This window comes from Hemitrygon akajei, chromosome 11 (assembly GCF_048418815.1).
Source record: "Hemitrygon akajei chromosome 11, sHemAka1.3, whole genome shotgun sequence".
Classification (NCBI taxonomy): domain Eukaryota; kingdom Metazoa; phylum Chordata; class Chondrichthyes; order Myliobatiformes; family Dasyatidae; genus Hemitrygon; species Hemitrygon akajei.
Window position 1 is genome coordinate 161,402,773 of NC_133134.1, and position 23,975 is coordinate 161,426,747.

At 44.7% G+C, this 23,975-nt stretch overlaps 1 protein-coding gene across 1 annotated transcript in view; it reads left to right on the plus strand.

Annotated features, from left to right (window-relative positions):
* Positions 1-23,975, plus strand: part of LOC140736195 (N-terminal EF-hand calcium-binding protein 1-like) — a 161,547-nt gene that overhangs the window by 85,091 nt on the left and 52,481 nt on the right. Inside the window, exons 2-5 of the mRNA XM_073062099.1 lie at positions 11,702-11,726; positions 12,335-12,443; positions 15,390-15,415; positions 21,221-21,318. Coding sequence (XP_072918200.1) covers positions 11,702-11,726; positions 12,335-12,443; positions 15,390-15,415; positions 21,221-21,318 — 258 coding nt within the window. The remainder of the gene's footprint in view (positions 1-11,701; positions 11,727-12,334; positions 12,444-15,389; positions 15,416-21,220; positions 21,319-23,975) is intronic.

Here is a 23,975-nt window from a genome sequence, read left to right on the forward strand (position 1 = left end):
CAGCACATCCACTCCAAGGTTTGACGTGTTAATGCATTCAGAGATGCTCTTCTGCACACCATTGTTGTAACATGCAGTTATTTGAGTTACTGTTGCCTTCCAGTCTGCCCATTCTCCTCTGACCTCTCTCATTAACAAGGCGTTTTCACCCCCAGAGCTGCCACTCACTGGATGTTTTCTCCCCCCTGTTTTTCACACCATTCTCTATAAACTCTAGAAGATGTTGTGCATGAAAATCCCAGAGATCAGCAGTTTCTGAGATACTCAAACCACCCCACCTGGCACCAACAACTATTCTGCGGTCAAATAGATCACATTTCTTCCCCTTTTCTGATGTTTGGTCTGAACCTCTTGACCATGTCTACATGCTTTTATGCATTGAGTTACTGCCATGTGATTGGCTGATTAGATATTTGCATTAACGAGCAGGTGTAAAGGTGTACCTAATAAAGTGGCCTCCAAGTGTATACCGAGATACAGTGAATAACTTTTGTTTGTGTACTTTTCAAGTAGATTATTCCTTACATGAGTAAGTACACTGAGGTGGTAGAAGAGAAGAAGAGTACAGTAAAAGTGTTATATTTACAGAGCAAATGCACTGCAGGTGGACAAATTAGACCCACAATGGGTAGACTGCGAGATCAAGAGCTTGTCTTTAGTTAATGAGAGGTCTTTCTACAGCAGGGTAGAAACTGTTCCTGAACCTGGTGGTACGTGCTTTCAGGCTTCTGTATCTTCTGACTGACAGCAGAGGGGAGCAGAGGGAATGTCTGTGGTGGAAAGAGTCCTAGATTATAAATTGGAGAAATTCTGCAGATGCTGGAAATCCATAGCAATACACACACACACAGAGAAAGCTGGAGGAACTCAGCAGGACTCTCGATTATTTTATTTGATAAAGCTCTTCTGGCCCAACAAGCCCATGCTGCCCAATTATTTATTTAATTATTGGGATACAGTGCAGAATAGGCCATTCTGGCCCTTTGGCCCCAGCAAACCGCCTGTTTAATCCTAGCCTAATCACAGGACAGTTTACAGTGACCAGTTAACCTGTCAATCAGTACATCTTTGGACCTTGGGAGGAACCTGGAGCATCGAGAGAAAACCTATGCGGCCACGGGGAGAACATACAAATTCCTTACAGTCAGCAGCGGGAATTAAACCTGGGTTACTTGTACTGTAAACCGTTGTGCCAACTACTGCGCTACCATGCTACTGGTACCACGTGGCCATTTAACCTGCTAACCTGTTCGTCTTTGGAATGTGAGGTGAAACCAGTCACGGGGAGAACATATGGACTGCTCCCAGTCCGCGGCAGGACTGATCCCAGGTCACTGGCCTTGTAGAAGTGTTACACTACCGGGCCACCCTTTCTGAATGGCTGCTTTCCTCAGGTAGTGGGAAATACACACACGGTTAATGGTTAGTTTGTGAGCTGGACTGGACGGCATTCACAACTCTCTGTAATCTCTTACGGGCTTGACATACCAAGCTGTGATTCTTGTGGACAAGATGATCTTCATGTGCATCTGCAAAAATTTAGTTAAGCGTCACTAGGGACGTGCCTTAGCCTTCTGAGTGATGCACCATCAATAACTCTGAGACGTGAGTTAAGGTAGGCTTTTATTAGCTGGAAGAAAGCACAAGCAACAAGCGACCACCAAACAACATCCTGGAGACTGAGGAAGGGTCTGTGGCTCCAATCGCCTTTATACCGGGGTCTGTGGGAGGAGCCACAGGAGCAGTCAGCAGGGGGGCTCGTATCCAGATAGGTATATGTAGTTCACCACATTGAAGAAGTAGAGACTTTGGTGTATATGTATGTATACATGTGCCTAAGACTTTTGCACAGGCTCTAACTTCCCTGGTGTAGCTGGAATTTTTGGATGTTGTTCTCTCAGTTCCAGCTTAGACAATGAGTATCATACCCTGAACCAGAGTAACTGTAATAACCGATGAATTCAACATAAAACCACAAAGCTTCTTACCAAGTGAAGTGATCTCTATTCGAAATGGTAGCAGGTTTCTAGACAAAAACACCACATCACCAGGCAAATTTAAAGACTCAATTACTTCACAAATTATATGATTTTAATTTAATATCTGCCAGGAGTAATGAAACTCTAATTCAAAATTGATTAATAATATCAAAGGAAACAGAGAATTCAGAGAATTTCCCTAGTAAATTAATTACTTCTGTGTAATACTGAGTGATGTTGCTGTGTTTTCGTTCTACTGAGGAATTAAGAGTTTTAATGAACCAGCCAGAGTAGAGGTGAGTGGGCAATACCCTTTTCAATCGTTTGGCCTTACCATTGTTATGTTTTATAGCTTCAAAACATTGAACTAATTAAAAGGAAGATGTGGGAGTCCACAATGAGAGTCAACTTCAAATTTACTTTACACGAGGTGCACATGTAACATATGGGAACATAATGACATATGCAATTTGTGTGTTTTTACATGTAACCTGTAATTAATTAAATGGACAACACTGCCTAATGAACCTCTCTCTCTCTCTCTCTCTCTCTCTATATATATATATACACACACACACACAATTTTTTTTCTATATTATCATGTATTACATTGTACTGCTGCTGCAATGTTAACAATTTTATCAACATATTCCAGCGATATTAAACCTAATTCAGATTCTGAAACTAAAATATTAAATACATCTTCTTGTAGCTAGAATCAGTCAGGAGGTATGGAAGCCTGAATTGAATTGAAAAGAACAGCTGCCTTCCTTTGACCATTCAGTTCTTGAACCAACCTGCACAATGCTAATCACTAGCTCAGTATAGCAACACTTTGACCACATCATTCTACAATGGACTCTGAGTTCCTTTGTTCTTGCTTCTATAATTTTATATGCATTTTTTCCTTGTGAATATTGTGTATCTGAAGTTATGTTCATTTGATGCTACTGCAAGTTAATTTTTCATCGCACCTGTGCATACATGGACTTGTGCAAATGGCTTATATACCCAAATTTTGACTTTTCCAAATTTCAGTTTCACATTTAGATTCATGTATTTACCATGCATACTTCGAAACTTACAGAGATGTACTTTGCTTGTGTTAACAACCAACACAACCCAAGTGTGTGCTGGGGGCAGCCGGCAAGTGTCACCATGCATTCTGCCGCCAACAAGCATGTCCACAGTGTTCAGCAAATAACCATCAACATGCAAAACAAGCACCTTTCTCCCTCCCACCTACCCACGCGCCCACTCACACACAAAGACAGTCCTCCAACCCCAGGATAGGCTGCTTCCGGACCTTCAGCCTCCGCTGGATTTGCAGAGTCGTGGGCATCGGTCTTCCAACTTCCCCACTGGTCTGGCAGACATACACATACACACCCAGGACTTCGGCTATCGGGCCTCGATGTCTGGAATTCCGATCGACTTTCAGGCTTTGCTCTTTTATCAAACTCAGGTCGAGCCGATGACAGGACCCTGAACTCCAATCCTTGAACTCTGGATTCACCAATTTATTCTGATGAGCACACTACCCTAAACAGCTAGGTGTTTTAGTCAAACTTTATACACTTTGACATTGTAGCCTCCGCCCATTGCAGTGTGTGTGTGTGTGTGTGTGTGTGTGTGTGTGTGTGTGTGTGTGTGTGTGTGTGTGTGTGTGTGTGTGTGTGTGTGTGTGTGTGTGTGTGTGTGTGTGTGTGTGTGTGTGTGTGCCTGCGTAGGTGGTCATGTCCATGTTGTTGTAGCCGTTATGTAAAGTTCACACAGCAGAGTCTGGTCCTCAGACATCTTGGACCAATTTGCCAGTGAACTAAACCCTTGCTCGAACAGGTCCTTTCAACAGCTGATGGGTAAGGGCTACCCCATGTTAAAATGAGCTCATGCACAGGCGTCTTTCACTCCGCATCGAAGTGCTTGAAATGAAGGGGAAGAAGGAACTGGTGAGGTGTTAGACTGTCTGCTCCTTTGCGCACAAAGCATGTGCTGGCATTGGAGAGGGTCCAGAGGAAATTCACAAGAATTATCCCAGGAATGAAAAAGTTAATGTATGAGGAGTCTTTGATGCTTCTGGGCCTGAGTTTAGAAGGATGACGGAGGATTTCATTGAAACCTACAGAATATTGAAAGGACTGGATAGAGTGGACATGGAGAAGATGCTTCCAGTAGTGGAAGAGTGTAGGACCAAAGGGGCAATCTCAGAATAGAAGGATGGGCCTTTAGAACAGAGATGAAGATAAATTTCTTTAGCAAGAGGGTGATGAATCTGCTGAATTCATTGTCACAGATGGCTGCGGAGACCAAGTTTTTGGATATAATTAAATTGGAGGTTGATAGGTTCTTAATTAGTAAGGGTGTCAAGGGTTATAGGGAAAAGGCAGGAAAATGAGGTTGAGTGGGAAAATAAATCTGCCAATATGGAAGAGCAGAGCAGACTCGATGGACCGAATGGCCTAATTCTCCTATGTCTTATGGTGTTATGGTCTAAAACTTGGGAAATGCCGGTAGCCTCCACGAGATAGAGGCAGTGGCCTCATTAGTCCAGATACGCCCTGTAGTCTGGCCCACACGGATGGAGAATTGCATGTGGCAGAGTTCAGCAAAGCAAATTCCACAGCCGGTGTCAGTTCAGATCAGATCAGTATTTTGGCGTGTACAGCAGAGTGCAATCAATTCCTTGCTCACATAAAGCTCGCAGAATAAATGCTGATATTAAATGCAACAATAAATATTGTGACGAGCATAAAACAACAGAATAGAGTGAAGTACATTGGAAAAGATTAGCGTTATTTGTCACATGTATGTCGAAATATACAGTGAAAGGCATCAATTGCATCAACAAACAACATTGTTCAAGGATGTGCTGGGGGAAGCTCGTGAGAGTCGCCATGCTTCTGGTGTAGGATGCTGAGGATGTTCTACGAGTCTGTGGTGGCCAGTGCTATCATGTTTGCTGTTGTGTGCTGGGGCAGCAGGCTGAGGGTAGCAGACACCAACAGAATCAACAAACTCATTTGTAAGGCCAGTGATGTTGTTGGGGTGGAACTGGACTCTCTGACGGTGGTGTCTGAAAAGAGGATGCTGTCCAAGTTGCATGCCATCTTGGACAATGTCTCCCATCCACTCCATAATGTACTGGTTAGGCACAGGAGTACATTCAGCCAGAGACTCATTCCACCGAGATGTAACACTGAGCGTCATAGGAAGTCATTCCTACCTGTGGCCATCAAAATTTACAACTCCTCCCTCGGAGTGTCAGACACCCTGAGCCAATAGTCTGGTCCTGGACTAATTTCAACTTGGCATGATTAACATTATTATTTAGTTATTTATGGTTTTATATTGCTATATTTCTTCACTATTCTTGGTTGGTGCAACTGTAACGAAACCCAATTTCCCTCGGGATCAATAAGGTATGTCTGTCTGTCTGTAAACAACGTGCCTATGCCTTACTAATTTGCACGTCTTTGGAATGTGGGAGGAAACCAGAGCACCCAGAGGAAACCCACGTAGTCATGGGGAGAACGTGCCAGCTCCTTACAGACAGTGGTGGGAATTGAACCTGTGTCGCTGGTACTGTAATAGCCTAGTGCTGACTGCTATGCTATGGGATGGTCGTGCAGTCTGAGGTAGTGCAAAAAGAAATGGTGAAGTGACAATAACGGAATAACTGAGAGAGGCGGAATAAAGGACAGAATGTGGCAGCATCAGAGGAAAATAATTGAACTGTGATCAGAGAAAGATGGGCGAGGAGGCTGAAGAAGGCCGCGAGGGTATACCCTGCCCAGCACCCGCAGCTTCATCTCCAAAAGAAGTTGGGTCAGGGTCAATAAGTTGCAGGCATGCTACATTGGCGCCGAAAGTTTGCGCACATCTTTGGACCGTGTTGGTCGTTGACGCAGACCGTGTATTTCACTGTATGTTTCAATGTACATGTGACAAATAAAGCTAATCCCAATGTCAGCTGAACAGAGGGCATTGAGTCTCATTCTTGGCATGGTACTCAAGGGACTCCCTGATAGATAGGTGTGTAACGCCCTGGTTCACATTCTTACTGTTATGCTGGAGATATTTCGTTTAGCAGCTCTGTAAGAGCAGACTGTTCTGCTGTCCGCCTGTCTGGGTTATTGTTGAAGATGCGGGATGATGAGAAATGTGTGCCATCCAATTAGGATGGTGGAAGTGAAAGGAGATTTTTCTGGTGAGGGACACTAAGGTTGGGCTTGGGGCTTTTGTTTGTCGGGAGATGTAGAGAGAACGGGTCGTAGGATTCGACCCGGAGTGGGACCGGGATTCGATGGAGTCAGGTGCCGAGACGACTGAGGTTCAGTGAATATGGTGAAACGTTGGGCTCCAGCTTGTGCACATCTGACTGTTTAATTAAGGTGGGCCCTTTTCTTTTTGCTTTTCTTTACTAACCCTTCATGAATATAATTCTTTTAATGGTACGCAGTGTGGTGTCTGCTATTTCTTGGCACTGAGTTGTAACAGGGTAGCAAATTACACAGCGTCCACACAAACTGGAGTTTGGGGTGGGGTGGGGTGGCCGTCTCAATGTCACGGGTTTGGCGGGACAGGAGAGTGTCTACACAGCCAAGGAAACCAGCAGGGTTTCAGATAGATAGATAAATAAATAGACAGATACATAGACAGATAAATGGATATCTTGTAGACGGATAGACAGATAGGTAGTTTGATGGATAGACATACAGATAGATAGCTTGATAGATTGCTGAATAGATAGAATGCTCGATAGATTGAAGGAGGAAAGGAACAAAGGAAGAAGAGAGATTTTTTAATAAGAAACTGGCAAAGTCAAAGTGCATAAGATAAGCCACACTGCAGCCTACCAGAACACCTGCTTTTATTTGTAATCCAAGGGTGTATGAAACCCTGTTTTAATTACCTCAATAGTCTGTTACAATATTTCAATATTTTCTAAATTCTCTTAAGGAAGCCAGACTTCTGCCTAAAGTACATTTCCGTGAGCATCCCACCGGGGTGTTGCAGAGTGCCTGGCTGCTCTTTATGAGGAGTCGAGGAACCGTTCCCTTCAGGTCAGTTCATTATCAGGGTAGCACGGTAGCGTAGCAGTTGGCGTAAGACGATTATAGTGCCGACAACCCAGGTTCAGTTTGCTGCCACTGTTTATAAGGAGTTTGTATGTTCTCCCCGTGACCGCGTGGGTTTCCTCCCACATTTCAAAGATGTACAGGGTCCACCCTGCAAAAACTCATTTCAGGGAGGTAGCACCACCACCCCTGCCCCCCACAACCCCATATCCCCCCCTCCAAGGGTGTATGTATACAGGAAATTTGATTATGAAAGAACACAACAATTTATTTGATCACATATTGAAGCTATTTACACACACACACACACACACACACACACACACACACACACACACACACACACACATATTTCTTGTTGAGTATTTTGTTGGCAGTCTCAATGCTAATGCAAATAGCTTTTCTATTCCTTTTGCAAACTTTCCTTGGACCGTGATGTGGCTTGCTTGGCAGATTTGAGCATTTTGTTGGAAATCTCAACCTCATAGCAGTCTGTGTCAATGAATTTGTTAATTTTGCAAGACATCAGATTCACAAGATTCACCATTTTATTATATTATATTATCATGGAGTCTTTTTTTTTATTCCATCCTCCCTCCCTCTCTCCCTCCCCCCTCTCTCTCCCTCTCTCTCTCTCTCTCTCTCCCTCTCTCCCTCCCTTGCTCGCTCACTCTCAAAAGAATCTATTTCCAGGATATTGTATATAATCTGCGGGCGTCAGGGAGCTGCTATCAATGTGTGGGAGACTCCCAGAACTTCCAGGAGAGGTGGGATGTCTGTAATTGGGCGGTGTGGATGCCTTGGGCCGGAAGGGCCTGTTACTGTGCTGCATCACTCAATAAATACAAAAGAATAAGGAATATTTCATTCCTAGTAAAGTGTACTCTTGGCGAATGTAGGTAGACTCCGTCCATTGGGCTTGGTGGGTTTTCCAACTGTTCTGACGTGCAGGATGTTCCCAACTAGACTAGCACCAGCTAGCTGACTCCCTCTCCCTGCAGTCTTCCCCTCCTCCACTGAAGCCAAGGTCTCGCCCAAGGCTGGGTCCTTGCAGAGTGAGGTGCTTAGGGATGTGGAAATTCTAGTAAACCTCCCAATCAGGAATCGCTCAGAGACTATAAGACCATAAGATAAAGAAGCAGAGTTAGGCTATTTGGCACAATGGGTCTGCTCCACCATTTCATCATGGCTGATCATTTCCCTCTCAGCCCCAGTCTCCTGCTTTCTCCCCTTGTCCTTTCATGCCTTTTACTAATGAAGAATCTATCAACCTCTGTCTTAAATACACCCAAAGACTTGGCCTCCACAGCCACCTGTGGCAATGAATTCCACAGATTCACCACTGTCTGGCTAAAGGAAATTCCTCCTCATCTCTGTTCTAAAAGGATGTCCCTCTATTCTGAGGCTGTGTCCTCTGGTCTTAGGTCCTGTTTCAGAGCTGGTGTCCTTTTGACCAATTTGTCATTTTTGTTTTTGCAGGACACTTGGGTCTATGTGTAAACACACCAAAAAGAAACAGGGGCAATCCCATTTCTCTGCACTCCCTTTGGACTCTTTTGGGGCACCACTCTGATATCCAGGACCCCTTTGTGGTACTTTTAGCTGGATAATGAGATCCTTTCCACCTCAATTCCTCTGGGGTTTTTCCAATTGCAGTGAATTTTTTTTTCAATTCTTTCACCCTCTCTGGCTTCCAGCTGACTCACTCAGTTGCCATGGCAACACTAAGAATTATGGTCCAATTATTTATTTATTGAGCAATGCAATTTCACTACTAGATGGAGCATGCTTTCAATAGTAAGTACTTTTTAATGGATGAACTGAAATTGATAATCAATCTTATCACTGCTTCAAGAGGCAAATTAGTTATCATTGATACACATTTGATGTTGAGGCCATTTATCTGCTTGAGTCCTGGTTTAGTGTATTCAGCAGCATTACTTGGGTTTAAGCCAAATAGACTCTCAACAATAATGAAAGCATCTCTCTGGCAAGAGAATCAGAATCAGGTTTAATATCACCGGCATATGTCGTGAAATTTGTTGTCTTTGCGGCAGCAGTACAATGCATTAATAAAAGAGGGAAACATAGTGAATTGCAGTAAATATATCTAGGTACGATATATGTATGAAGTTGTGCAAAAATTACAAAAAGTAGTGAGGTGGTGTTCATGGATTCAATGTCAAGAAAGCAAGAAAGGAACAGAGAGAAAGTGAAGAGTGGGGAACAGAGAAAGAGAACAAAATATTCAAGTGAGTGAGGGGGAAGGGGCAACAGAGCAAGAGCAGAGACGGGGAAATGGGGTACAGAAGAAAACAGAGAGAAGCAGAAGGGGGGAAGAGAACAGAAAGGGAGAAAGGGAACAGATGGGGAGGACAGAGCGAGGGGGGAAGGAAAACAGAGGGGCCAGAGAGATAGTGACAGAAGGAGAAACTGAGGGGCCGAGAGAAGCAGATAATGAGAGAGGGAGAGAAGGGCAGAAGATGACCAGGAAAGAGAAAAGACAGAGTGAATGAGAGAGAATGATTCAGAGAGACACAGGAAGAGCAGAGATAGGCCCGTTTGTAAAGAGATGTGTCGTCATCTCAAAGGTGGGGGGGGGGGGGGGGGCGGGTCCCAACACTGAGACTCAGGAATTTCTTTAGTTAGAGGAAACAGTCCTTCATCATCTACCATCAATCGCTCCTAGAAAGCTGAATATTTCACTGAGGTACCCTCTCCTTTTTCTAAACTTCAGTTTGTTTGTTTATTTATTTATGGTTTGTTTTCTGGCCCTTGGAGCTGAGCCACCCAGTGATCCCCCGACTTAATCCTAGCCTAATCATGGGACAATTTACAATGATCAATTAACTTACGGACAGGTACATCTTTGGACTGTGGGAGGAAACCAGAGCACCCGGAGGAAACCCACACGGTCGCGGGGAAAACGTACGAGTTCCTCGCTGCCAGCAGCGGGAATGAACCTGCGTCGCTGGTACTGTAAAGCATTATGCGAGCCACCATGCACCATGCGGCCCCAGTGCGGCCCAGCTTTAACTTCTTCAACCAGGATAAGCCCCCTTACCTCAACAATCAACCCAGCAAAGCCACACTGTGCTGTAGGGTAGATGGGGCCTGTCCCTGGTACTGAGACTGCACTGCCCAAGATGCTCCCAGTTGAACTACTCTGTACGCTGTACAACTGCCGCAGGATTTTGCTCAGTACGGCTCTCTCCTCCTCGCAATATTGATTCAGATTCACATTTCTTTATCACGCACGCATGGAAATATTCAGTAAAGTGCGTTGTTTGTATCGATGACCAAGGATATGTTGGGGGCAGCTGGCAAGGCACTTGTTGCAGATTGTCTATAAACCAACTTGATGTATATGGAAAAACACAAGGAGTTGCTACGGTGCAGAAGGCCGCTCTTCAGCCCAATGAGTTGATGACGGCCCTCTCTTCAGCCTCATCAGCACCAGTCCCGTAACCTGCCAGGTTATTTTTCCTCAGCAACGCACACAAAATGCTGGAGGAGCTCAGCGGGTCAGTCAGCACCTATGGAGGGGAATAAAGAGTTGGCGTTTATCCTCAAATGCCTTTCCAGTTTTCCTTTGAAATTCCTGATTGTTCCCTTTCTCTCTTCCTTGCAGGCAGTGAATTGCAGTTCATAACCACGCGGTGTAAAAAAAAACTCTCCGTCACATTTCTGTTTGTTTTTCTCATTTTTTGGATTTGTGTCTCCATTCTGTGAACAAAGTGCATCTTTCCACCCGATCTGGAACTTTCAAGGTCATTTATAGATTGATTTATTTATTTAGCGATACAGTGTGGAGTAGGCCCCTCCGGCCCTGTGAGCCACAGCACCCCAGTAACCCCCCACAACTCCGATTAACCCTAGCCGAATCACGGGGCAGTTTAAGATGACCAGTTAACCTACCCGGTATGTTTTTGGACTGTGGGAGAAAACAGGAGCACCTGTGGAAACCCCACTCATTCTACAGGGAGGATGGTCAGAGACTAATTACACGACAGTGCCAGAATTGAACTCCGAACTCCAGAACAGCCGAGCTGTTATAGCACCACACTAACCACTATGCTACCATGGTAACCATGTCAGCCTCTATCAAATCTTCTCCATGGAGAATAATACTTGCTTTCCCGTCAAGGCTTATGGTTTTAAGTCATCCAACTGAAATCCTTTGTCCATTGCTCCTTTCTGGAATATTCCTACTTCATGCTGACCAGAATTACCTAGTTGTTGCTAGTTGGGGCACCGCGTAGCTAGTGGTTAGCGTGGCGGTACTACAGCTCAGGGTGCTGGAGCTTGGCGCTATCTGTAAGCAGTTTGTACAGTTTCCCTGTAAACCCGTGGGTTTCCTCCAGGTGCTCCGGTGTCCCCCCACAGTCCAAAGAAATACCGGTTAGTAGGTTCATTGGTCATTGTAAATTTTCCTGTGATTAAACTAGGGTTAAATCAGGGTTTTTTAGGCAGTGTGGCTCACTGGGCCGGAAAGGCCTGTTCATGCTGTATCTCTAAATAAAAATCAATAAAATAAATAAATACCTAGTTTTTAATGCTGATACAATAAGCATTCAGTTTTGTTACAATGCTTTGGCTGTTGTCACTGTGTGAGATTAATGTTTACAATCTTACTGTTTGCAGATATTTCGAAGGGCAGACAAGAATGGTGAGTTGAGGAAATATTCTATTCAATTCTATTCTATTTCTATTCTATTATTCTATAGTTAAATGTTATATCTCTCTTGTGTTTATTATTTTGGTAGCTGTTATCTCTGTTCCATAAAATTTTACAGCAATAATTGACTGCAGGAGCATGAGAACTGCATACTAAACACAGCACACTAACAGTATACCACACACAGTATACTAACATTATACATCACACAATATATGAACAATATATCACACACAGTATATTAACAGTATATCACACACAGTATACTAACAGTATATCACACGCAGTATACCACACTAACAGTATACCACACACAGTATACTATAAGTATTCTATGTACAGTGTACTAACAGTATATCACACACAGTGTGCTAACAGTATACAACACACAGTATACTAACAGTATACCACATGCAGTATACAACACACAGCACTCTGACAGTGTACCACTATCACAGCGCACTAACATGGACATTGCTGATACATGTATGCTTTAATGACCAGCTCTTGTGTGAGTGCATTAGACTGGGCTAAAACCTACCAAATTCTCTTAAAACCCTGTGGATAATTTTACAGCCTGCCTTCCCTACCTCTTACAGATGATGGAAAATTATCCTTCGATGAGTTCAAAGCCTACTTTGCTGATGGCGTCTTGAGCACCGATGAATTACGGGAGCTGTTTCACAAGATCGATAAACACCACACTGAGTACGTATCACCCAGCGGAGCCTGTGATAGAATTGGTGTTGTGTGGTTTTCTGTTGATTCTGCCTGGGTAGTTCACAGGGAGGGCAGGAGAAGTGGGTGGGGGCTGTTGTTTCTGATTGATCGGGTCGACCATGGATATTGCATCCTAGCTGTCTAGATACACAAGCCAGGGCAGTACAATATGGAGAACAAGCTGTTGCCCTTGTAGCAGGCTCCCCTCTCCACACGATTGATGAATCCAAAGGAACGGCAGACACCGACACAGTTTGGCACCAGTGGAGTTGCCAGTCAGCATTGAACTCAACCTAAGATTGCTTTATGGACTCCAGTTCTGATTTTTCCTCGGGGTTTACTCCTGAAGACTTCCCCGTGAGTGGCTGTTGCCACAAGGTAGCGGAGATTTGAGATCAGAGTTTTCCTTCTCCTGGATTAACTGCCTACCATGGCTGATGAGCCCCATCTGCCCTGAGTGACTGGCTTTAAGGTTCCAGTAACCTGCCTTTGCCCCAGCCCCTGTCAGTAGAAATAGTTTTGCCAGGCTAAGGTACACATGAAAACCAGGAGCTGGACTTGGTTGTCAGAGGCTATTTGAGGTGCATAACATTGGGAGCATTTAATAAGTAGTGGGAGCTTGTCCCCACTACCACCCCCGGCTATAACAACCTTAAGGAACTTGAAACTAGTAAGAAAAAAGAATTACTAAATGTGGAGAGAGAGAAGAACCAAATTCTGCCATTAGTAGGAACAAACTTAAGGACACATGTCAATCTTCAGAACTTAATAATATTGTGGGGACTTGTTCATATCTAGGGAGAGTCCTAGACAACTTGGGTGTTCATAACTCAGGAAAGGCACATACTATCTAACATCTAAGTGAAGTGATTTAAAGGTGAATTAATAAGAATAATATCCAGTAGCCCGGAACATCTGCCAGACCAGCACCACCAAAACCCTGAGAGCCCCTGATTATCAGAGTTTCTACAGCATTGATGGATGATGTCAGAGAACAAAAAAATAGTAGTGGCGGTCTGCAGCAGTCTTCTCCAAAAAACACACACTTCTGGTGTCGGAAGTGTGAAAACTGATCGGAAGGGTTTTGTTAGGAAAAGCTATTAATGGTTACAGAACAGATGTAGAAGTTCAGGAAGATAGCCAACAATACCTCTGTTCTGTAAACAGATAATAACAGTGCCGGGATTAAGATCGAGGTGATCCAACTGAACCCTGGGTTAAGCTTAAAGGGTCGAGCACCCTACCCATTGTTCCCAGGTTCATGGTTTACTGTTTATTCACAGGAACAGATGGCAAATCCATCCCACTAGACCTCCGAACAGTTCTTTATACGGACAGACTGCATTTGCACTCAGTGGCCACTTTGTCAGGTACACCTGTACCCCTGCTCGTTAATGCAGCTATCTAATCAGCCAATCATGTGGCTGCAACTCAATGCCTAACAGCACGCAGACACGGTCAAGAGGCTCAGTAGTTCTTCAGACCAAACATCAGAATGGGGAAGAAATGTGACCTAAGTGACTTTGACTGTGGAATGATTGTTGGTGCAAGATGGGGTGGTTTGAGTATCTCAGAAACTGCTGATCTCCTGGGATTTTCACGCACAACAGTCTCTAGAGTTTACAGAGAATGGTGCAAAAAGCAAGAAAGCATCCAGTGAGCAATTTGTGGGCAAGAATGCCTTGTTTAGGAGAGAGGTCAGAGGAGAATGGCGAGATTAGTTCAAGCTGACAGGAAGGCAACAGTGACTCAAATAACCAGACATTAAAACGGTGCTGTACAGAAGAGCATCCCTGAACACATAACACTCCAAACCATGAGTGGATGGGCTACAGCAGCAGGGACCATGAACGTACACTCAGCGGTCACTTTATTAGGTACCTCCTGTAGGTCAAAGGGTTGTAACTTAGGAAGGAGCTGAACACACTTGCCTAGGTTTCTGGTTCTGTTCCAAAGAGGGAATAGACTGAGGGATAGTGATGGGAGGATCTGTAGGGTTACACATAGGATATATTTCAGTCACAGAAGACTAATAAAACTGCACAGAAACAGAGCCTGAAGAATCTCTACCTCACAGTACCAGGGACTCAGATTAATCCTGACCTCCAGTGTGTTCTGCAGAGAGCGTACGTGTTCTCCCTGACACCCTGTGGGTTTCCTCTAGGTGCTCGGGTTTCCTCCCGTATCCAATAGACAGCAGATTGGTAGGTTAATTGGTGACTGCGAAATGCTCCTTGTGTGCGAGTGAGTGTTAGAATCTTGGGAGAGATGATGAGAATGTGGAGAAAATAAAAGTGGGACTACTGTGGGGTTAGTACTTTGTTCTTACTGCCCGTTACACCGCTGGTGTTCAGGATTTCCATCATCATGTCAGTAGCTTCCTCTCGGTTTTCACTACTGTCAGGCATGCAAATCCCAAGTGGAGACTCAGGAATACCATTCCATTCAGGATTCTTCATTGCTATTTCTGTAACAATTTTGTTTTACCAGTCAGGGTTGTTAGTCCTGAGCTGAATCCTTGAACCTGGAGGACCGGTGTACCGCTCTTGGTCTGGCCTCTACCCATTGACCTGTTGAGCATAGGTGACTCAGCCAGGAGACAAAGCATTAGGCCCTGACTCCAGCCAACATAGCTCTCCGGGTCACTGGTGCACGCAAGCCTCCAAACCCTATGACAAGGTTGCGGTCCTCTTAAAGGTGTGGGGTTAGTGCTGATGGGTTATTAATGGCTGGCACTGATTTAATGGGCCAAAGGGCCTTCCTCTGTGTTATTGCTCCCCACAATGCCAGAAGTCACCATCTCTCAATCTGAGCTTACCAACCTAAAATTGTTATATTACTGTTTTAAGTGTTTACATTCGCAATTCATGTTTTTAATAATTATAGCTATTGCTTGTGTCATTCTGATTTAATTTTTCTTGATCCTTCCAACAGCAACTTGGACACGGAAGAACTATGTGGTAAGTCACAAGTATTATCCCTTTCATATTCTGCTAGTCCTTTATGCTGCTTTATTTCACTTAGTGATTTGCATTTGGATCGATCCTCGGGGAGTAATGAAGGCTCTCGCTCATGTTCCTGGGCTCTTTAACAACCCGCAGACCTGGTGGCGTTTCCTCTGAAGAGATGCGTCTTCCATGAACTCAGTCAGTCTGTCAAATCTGATCCTTCGAGCCTAGAGAATGATGTGGCTCCCGGTCAGTTGCTGAGACTTGTTAAGCAAGGTTATGCATCAATCGTTTGGAGACAGCTGATGTATTGAAGAGTAAACAGCATCAAAGAACACGACTCAGTTACTAACCGTTCCCTTCTTCCTGAACTCACAGGTAGAGGAAACAGGAACAGGGAAATTTACTGCCAGGAAGAAGCCACTTGGCCCGTCATTCCCATGCTGACCAAAAACAGACAATAGATTAATCCCACGTCCCCCACTCTTGATTAGTAGTGGTTCTTCAAGTGCTCACTCAGGTTCAGTGTGAGTGAAGGAGGGTTTCTGCCTCTGTCAAGTTAAGTCAAGTTGAGTTTGTTGTCAAATCCTCAAGGTTGTGCAGGTAGTTCAGGGACCTGATGGTTGTAGCTGGTCCTGAAACTGGAGTTGTGGGAATTCAGCAGGCAGGGCCCAGAAAGTGGGATTCTTGATGAGATATGCTGCCTCCTTGAGGTATTGCTTCATGTAGGTGGTGTGGGTAGTGGCGAAGGCTGTATCCACACCTCGCACCCTTCCAGAGAACTTCAGTCCCCAATCACTCATGGAGGAACAGTATTTTCCCCACCCCTTCCCCTCTTCTCCACTCTGGCCTTTTGCCTCTTCTCCCTGGGTCCCTTCCTCCTTCCCTTTATCTGCTAGTCTGCTCTCTTCTCCTATCAGAATTCCTTGTTCTCCAGCCTTTGACCTTCTCCACTCACCTGGCTTCACCTATCACCTTCCAGCTAGCTTCCTTCCTCTCTCTCCGCCTTTTTATTCTGGCATCTTCCCCCTTCCTTCTCAGTCCTGATCGAAAAGTCTTGGCCTGAAACATCGACTATACACTCATTTCCATAGGTCCTGCCTGACCTGCTGAGTTCCTCCAGCAGTTTCTGTGAATTGCTTTGGATTTCCGGCAGCTGCAGACTTTCTTATGTTTGGTTTTTTTTTCTCTCAACTCCCTTCTCATTTTTCCAGCTGTGAACTTAAACCTAAGTCTTTAATGTCCCTTTCATGGGGAAATTGGTCCTTCCTGTTTCTTCTGTCATGGACCTTCTTGATTTTATTCACTTTAAATCCTCAGTCTTCTTTCTTCAAAATAATCTAGCTCAGCACAGAGTGTCTCTCCTCAAGCTATCATTTTCCAGTCCCAGCAATATCCTCTCAACTTCATTTTGAGATTCCGTAGATGCTGGAAGTTTTGAACAATGCACACAAAATTCTCCTCCAAGAGGACTACAACCTTGTCGTGGTTTGGAGGCTTGCGTGCCTCAGTGACCCAGAGAGCCATGTTGCCTGGAGTCAGGGCTTTATATTTTGGCTTTTGGTAGGGTCACCCATACCAAACAGGTCAAAAGGTAGAGGCCAGACTAAGAGTGGTCCACTGGTCCTCCAGGTTTGAGGGTTCAGCTCAGAGCCAACAGCCCTGACTGGTTAAATAAAATTGTTATGGAAACAGCAATGAGGAATCCTACATCTGATTGTGACGGTATTCCTGAGCCTCCACCCGGGATTTGCATGACTGACAGTAGTGAAGAAGCTACTGACATGGTGGAGGAAGCCGTGAACGTTGCCGGAGATGGGGGACCTTCGTTGCTGCCCTAAACGTCAGTGGTGTAATGGGCAAAAGAGAGAGAGCTCTCACAAAATGCTCTGAGAAATCGCAGGTCAGGCAACATCTGTGGAGGGAAATGGAGTTGACGTTTTGGGTTGAGTCACTTCGTCAGTCCTGATTCCAGAATCACTAAACCTAATCAACACGTACAAACAAGCTGGATGAACTCAGCAGGTCAGGCAGCATCCGTTGACTGCTCATTTCAACAGATGCTGCCCGACCTGCTGAGTTCATCCAGCTTGTTTGTACGTGTTGATTTGACCACAGCATCTGCAGTGTATTTTGTGTCCACTAAACCTAATTCTGGGCAGTAATAACATTGCATTAGCTTGCAGTAGTTCATCATCCAGATGTTAGCCTGGCGAGTGAGCAAGCTGTCTGTAGGGTGTTGTGTGTTCTCCCCGTCACAGTGTGAGTTTCATCTGGGTGCTGATCTTTCCTCCCACGCTCTAAAGATGTACGGGTTAGTGGGTTAATTGGTCACATGGGTCTACAAAAAGTAGTGGGGTACAGCCCAGTCCATCACAGGCAAGTAACTCCCCATCACTGAGCACATTTACAAGGAGTGCAGCCACTAGAAAGCAGCATCCATCGTCAAGGACCCCACAATCCAGGCCAAGCTCTCTTCTCACTACCACCATCAGGCAGGTCCCACACCACCAGGTTCAGAAACAGTTATTACCATACAACTATCAGGGTCATGATAACGTCATTCACCTCAACTCTGAACTGACTCCATAACCTCACTTCCACAGACTTTACAAACTCAGTATTTTTAATATACTTTTTGTATTATTTGCATAATTTGTCTTATTTTGCACATTGGTTGTTCGTCAGTCTTTGTTATTTGTAGTCTCCTTAAGTTCTATTCTATTTCTTTATTTTCCTGTAAATGCCTGCAAGAAAAATGAATCTGACAGTTGTGTATGATGACATATATGTCCTTTTATAATAAATTTACTTCAAACTTTTGAACTTTGAATTGGTTGAAGCAGGCTTGTTGAGCTGGAAGGGCCTTGGACCGTGCCATATCTCTAAATAAAATAGTTATTCCCTCATATATACATCAGTTCCTTCTGAATTTCTTTCTATAGAAGGCATGATTAATATGCCAGTGTATCTCGGGGATGGGAGAGGAAATCAGAGACCCCCCCCCCCCCAGAGGAAAGGGGCATGGTCACGGGGAGAAAGCACCGACTCTGCACTGGGAGCATCTGATGTCAGGATTGATCCAGGGACGCCTGCAGCTATGAGGCAGCCATGTTAACCTTTACACTGCTCAGTGTTCACGTACTCACCAGAGTCAAAAGCCAGCAGCAGTGGGAGCTCTTGACCTACACTGATTGTACAGTCGTTACTACATCGTTGTTTGTGGAATCAGAATCAGATTTAATATCACCAGCAGTACAATGAAAAACACGATAAATAAATATAGAGGAAAAAACTGAGTTACTTTAAATATATATAAAAATATATATCTACTAAATAGTTAAGTTAAAAAAGTAGTGCAAGAAAACAGAAATAAAGAGGTAGTGAGGTAGTGTCCATGGGTTCAATGTCCATTTAGGGATTGAATGGTAGAGGGGAAGAAGCTGTTCCTGAATCACTGAGTGCGTGCCTTCAGGCTTCTGTACCTCCTACCTGATGGTAACAGTGTTACGAGGGCATCCTGGGCGATGGGCATCCTTACCGGTGGACACTGCCTACCTAAGGCACTGTTCCTTGAAGATGTCTTGGATACTATGGAGGCTAGTGCCCATGATGGAGCTGACCAATTTTACAACATTCTCGAGCTTCTTTCAATCCTGTGCGATAACCACTCCCCCCCACCATACCAGACAGTGATACAGTCTCTCCGTACACCCCACCAGCCTCCGTGTCCAACATATAATTCTCTGTAACTTCCGCCATCTCCAACGGAATCCCACCACCAAGCACATCTTTTCCTCGCCCCCACTTTCTGCTTTCAGCAGGGATCTCTCCCTATGCGGCTTCCTTGTCCATTCGTCCCCCCCCCATCCCTCCCCACCGACCTACCTCCCAGAACTTATCCTTGTAAGCAGAACAAGTGCTACACCTGCCCTTACACTTCCTCCCTCACCACCATTCAGGGCCCCAGACAGTCCTTCCAGGTGAGGCGACACTTCACCTGTGAGTCGGCTGGTGTGATATACTGTGTCTGGTGCTCCCAGTGTGGCCTTCCATATATTGGTGAGACCCGACGCAGACTGGGAGACCGTTTCGCTGAACACCTACGCTCGGTCTGCCAGAGGAAGCAGGGTCTCCCAGTAGCCACACATTTTAATTCCACGTCCCATTCCCATTCCAATATGCCAATCCACGGCCTCCTCTACTGTCGAGATGAAGCCACACTCAGGTTGGAGGAACAACACTTTATATAACGTATGGGTAGCCTCCAACCTGATGGCATGAACATTGACTTCTCTAACTTCCATTAATGCCCCTCCTCCCCTTCTTACCCCATCCATAATTTTTCATTTTTAATTATTTTTCCCCCTCTCTTTCCCTCTCACAGTAACTCCTTGCCTGTGTTCTCCATCTTCCTCTAGTGCTCCCCTCCCCCTTTCTTTCTCCCTAGGCCTCCCGTCCTATGATACTCCCCCTTCTCCAGCATTGTATCCCTTTAGCCAATCAACTTCCCAGCTCTTAGCTTCATCCCTCCCCCTCCTGTCTTCTCCTATCATATCGGGTCTCCCCCTCCCCCTCCCACTTGCAAATCTCTTACTATCTCTTTTTTCTGTTAGTCCTGATGAAGGGTCTCTGCCCGAAATGTCGACTGTACTTCTTCCTATAGATGCTGCCTGGCCTGCTGCGTTCCACCAGCATTTTGTGTGTGTTGCTTGAATTTCCATCATCTGCAGATTTTCTCGTGTTTGAGTGATACAGCCCGTCAGAATGCTCTGCACAGTACATCTGTATCAGTTTTTGAGTGTTTTAGGTGACAAACCAAATCTCCTTAAAATCCTAATGAAATATAGCTACTGTTTTGCCTTCTTTATAGCTGCATTGATATGTTGGGACCAGGTTAAATCCTCAAAGATCTTGACACCTAGAAACTTGAAGCTGCTCACTCTCTCCACTTCTGATCCCTCTATGAGGATTGATTTGTGTTCACTCATCCTACCCTTCCTGAAGCCCACAATCAGCTCTTTGGTCTTTCTGACATGGAGTGCCAGGTTGTTGCTGTGACACCACTTAGTGTATCTCACTCCTATACGTCCTCGCGTCTCCATCTGAGACTCTACCCACAATGGTTGTATCATCAGCAAATTTATAAATGGTGTTTGAGCTATGCCTAGCCACACAGTCATGGGTGTGGAGAGAGTAGAGCAGTGGGCTAAGCACACACCCCTGGAGTGCACCAGTGTTGATTATCAGTGAAGAGGAGATGTTATATTTACTGTATCTATTTTTTTCATTACTATATGTTCTTAATGCTTATTGTTCAAGTTCAGTTTATTATCATTCAACCCCATACAAGGACAGTGCCAAACACAACACTTAAGTAATATTACCACAAATAAATTAACAAGTAATAAGATGCATTTATGACACAAGTTAAAAAGTAAACAGTGTAACACTACTGGTGCTTCATCTGCACAGACTAGAAGGGCTGAGATGGCCTGTTTCCGTGCTATATGGTTATAAGTGATGAGACCCGGGTGGTGACAGGAAGTTCAGTCGTCTCACGGTCTGGGGGAAGAAGCTCTTTCCCATTGTAACAGTCCTAATTGCGTTTCTTATGCTGCATCAGATCCAGAGTAACAATCATTTTGTTCTGCTTTACACTCACGGACTGAAGAATGACAAACAACCTTGGATCTTGATCCTTGACTGTAAACCATTTTGTGGCGTCCTTCAGTCCCACTCTCGCGCATTGTATGAAGACAAACGAGTTGCCCTGAGTTTGAAAGACCTGAAAGCTGTAACTTTTGCTTTTTCCAGAGTATTTCTACGAGCACATGGGGGAGTATGAAAGTGTCCTGTCTGCTTTGGACCAGCTCAATATCTCTATTCTCAAGGCCATGGACAAAACCAAAAAGGTACGTCACAGTGCAGTCAAATCTCAAAGAGTCTGTCGTTGCTGAATAACATTCCCGATCCTCTCCCAGGTCCCGAGTACTCGAGAAACCATCGTGATTCACACTGCAATAATATTTTGTGCCTGATGTCAAATTAACTGAGACAGGGTGTGAATTACAGTGGAAAAGGAGGCCTTTGGTGTATCAGGTCAATGACAGTTCCTAGTAAACTGCTCATTCCCACAGTTCTGCAAATCATTTTCACCTACGTACATAGAAGTCACTGCACCAGAAGCAAGTCTCCGCCTCCCGGTCCCCATTCCCCTCCATCTCTCCCACTCTCCCTTTATTCCTCTCCCTCCCCTCCCTTCCTCTTTCTCCCTCATCCCTTTCCCTCCCCTCTCATTCACCCTTCCTCTCCCCATCTCTCCATCTCTTGTCTCTTCTGCCTTTAACCCCTCTCACATTTCCTGTTCCCCCTCCACCTCCTCTCCCCTTCCCCTTTCCTCTCCCTCTTTTCCTCTCCCTTCCCTCTCTCCTCTCCTCCCTGCCCCCTCCCTCCCTCTCCTGTATCTGGATAACTTTTAATTTAATATGTCTGTGCCCTTTATCCCAGTGCTTGTTCATCCAAGCATTGCAGCCACCATTTTGATAAATAAGCCCCTTTTATATTGATAACTAACTCCTAAAGTGTCCTTGGAGCATGATGCTAAACGTGTAAAGTCATGATGTCTCCATGCTGAATTCTCCTTCTGAAATTCAGTAGAATAATGGATAAGATTTCAATACAATACTATATGTTATACAGCACAAGCAGGGTTTAAACCTTTCAGTTTTAGCAACAATAACTAAAGCAAAGTCCCTGAAGACCCATTCAAAAGTTAATGTAGTATTTTTTGCAGCAGTAAATCTATTTTTTGTTGCCAACTATATATTGCACTGCAGGAAGCCACCATTTTAAACCTGCTTGTTGACTGTATTTCTTTTCAGATGCTTACTGGAGTACATTAGTCAGTAGTGTAATCAGTACATTAGTCAGTAGTGTAATGTTGTTGTGAAGGGAAGGTAGGAAGGGAATCCCATTAATAAAGAGCAGAATTAGGCCATTCAGCCCATTGAGTCTTTGCCATTCCATCATGGCTGATTTATTATCCCACTCAATCCCATTCTCCTGTCTTCCCCCTGTAACCTTTGATGCCCTTACTAATCAAGAACCCGTCAAAATCTGCTTTAACCTGACTTGACTTCCACAGCCCTCTCTGGCAATGAGTCCCATAGGTTCACCAGCCTCTGGCTAAATAAATTCCTAATCTTATTAGGATTTGGTTAAGATTAAACCTAATTTAGATAGGACATCTGTTTTAAAGGGATGTCCTTCTAGTCTGAGGCCTTGCCCTCTAGTCCTAGGCTCTCCTATTACTGGAAACAGCCTAATCCACGGTTACTCTATCTAGGCCTTTCAATATTTGGTAGGTTTCAATGAGATCCCCCCTCCTTCTTCTAAACTCCACTGCGTACAGGCCCAGAGCCATCAGATGCTCTTTATACATTAGCCCTTTCATTCTCATGAACCTCCTCCAATTCCAGCACATCCTTTCTTAGATAAGGGGCCCAGAACTACTCACAATATTCCAAATATGGTCTGACTAATGCCTTATAAAGCCTCAGCATTTCATCCTTGCTTTTATATTCCAGTCCTCTGGAAATGAGTGCCGACATTGCATTTGCCTTCCTATCACCGACTTAGACAGCAGGGTATGGCCATCTGTGGAGAACTTTCTCCTGGATGGCTTTGAGCTCCTTGTCTGTTGCTTGAGCTAAACCCATCCTAAGTAAGCGGCACCTACTCCATGGCAGAAAAGCTTTGGGATGTTAGAAGGTCAATCAAGCTACCTAAGGAAGCCTGTACTTGTGTGAGAATCCCAGTAGCTCTCTGCCGCTGCATTGTCCGTATTTAATTGTGGTAGCATTCAGTGAGAACCAGGCCGGTGCAGTCCAACTGTGGCTTTGCAACACTGCGTCAGTGAACCATGAGCCACTCATTAATTTCCTTGCTGCTGTGGAAATCTTCAGTGCCTGCATTCGCAGAAAATGTTCAGCTGTAAAAATAGCAACTTAATGGAAGTGGGTCTCTGCTGCCTTCTAACTGAAAGGCTGGAAGTATAGAGTCCCCAACCTGGAACGTTAATTGCACACTGCATGTTTTTATGGGCTAAAGCAGAAAAATTGATCAAAGGATGTTACTGACGGTTCAAAGTGTGAGGGGGAATTCATTCGCCGGTCTTTCAGAATGTGATGCGGTCACATGAGATAACTTTTCCTGCTAGGCACCAAATGCCCTGTGGTCTCATCATCTCAATATTATCATTTACCTTGTGGTCAAATATGACAGCATCTGAACCAGGGGTTCCCAACCGTTTTTATGCCATGGACCAATACCATTAAGCAAGGGGTCTGTGGACCCCAGGTTGGGAACCCCTGACCTAAACCTACATACAGTAAGTAGATCCAGTTGGCAGGGCCCCTCTGAGATATATTGCTTCAGCAAATCCTAGTCATTAATTACACATCTCACACTGAGGGTGATGAGAAGAGAGGCCAGCTCCATCATTAAAACAGCTCTTCATTGGATCCCTGAAGGGTGGAAGAAACGCGGGAGACCAAAGAGGCAGAAATGG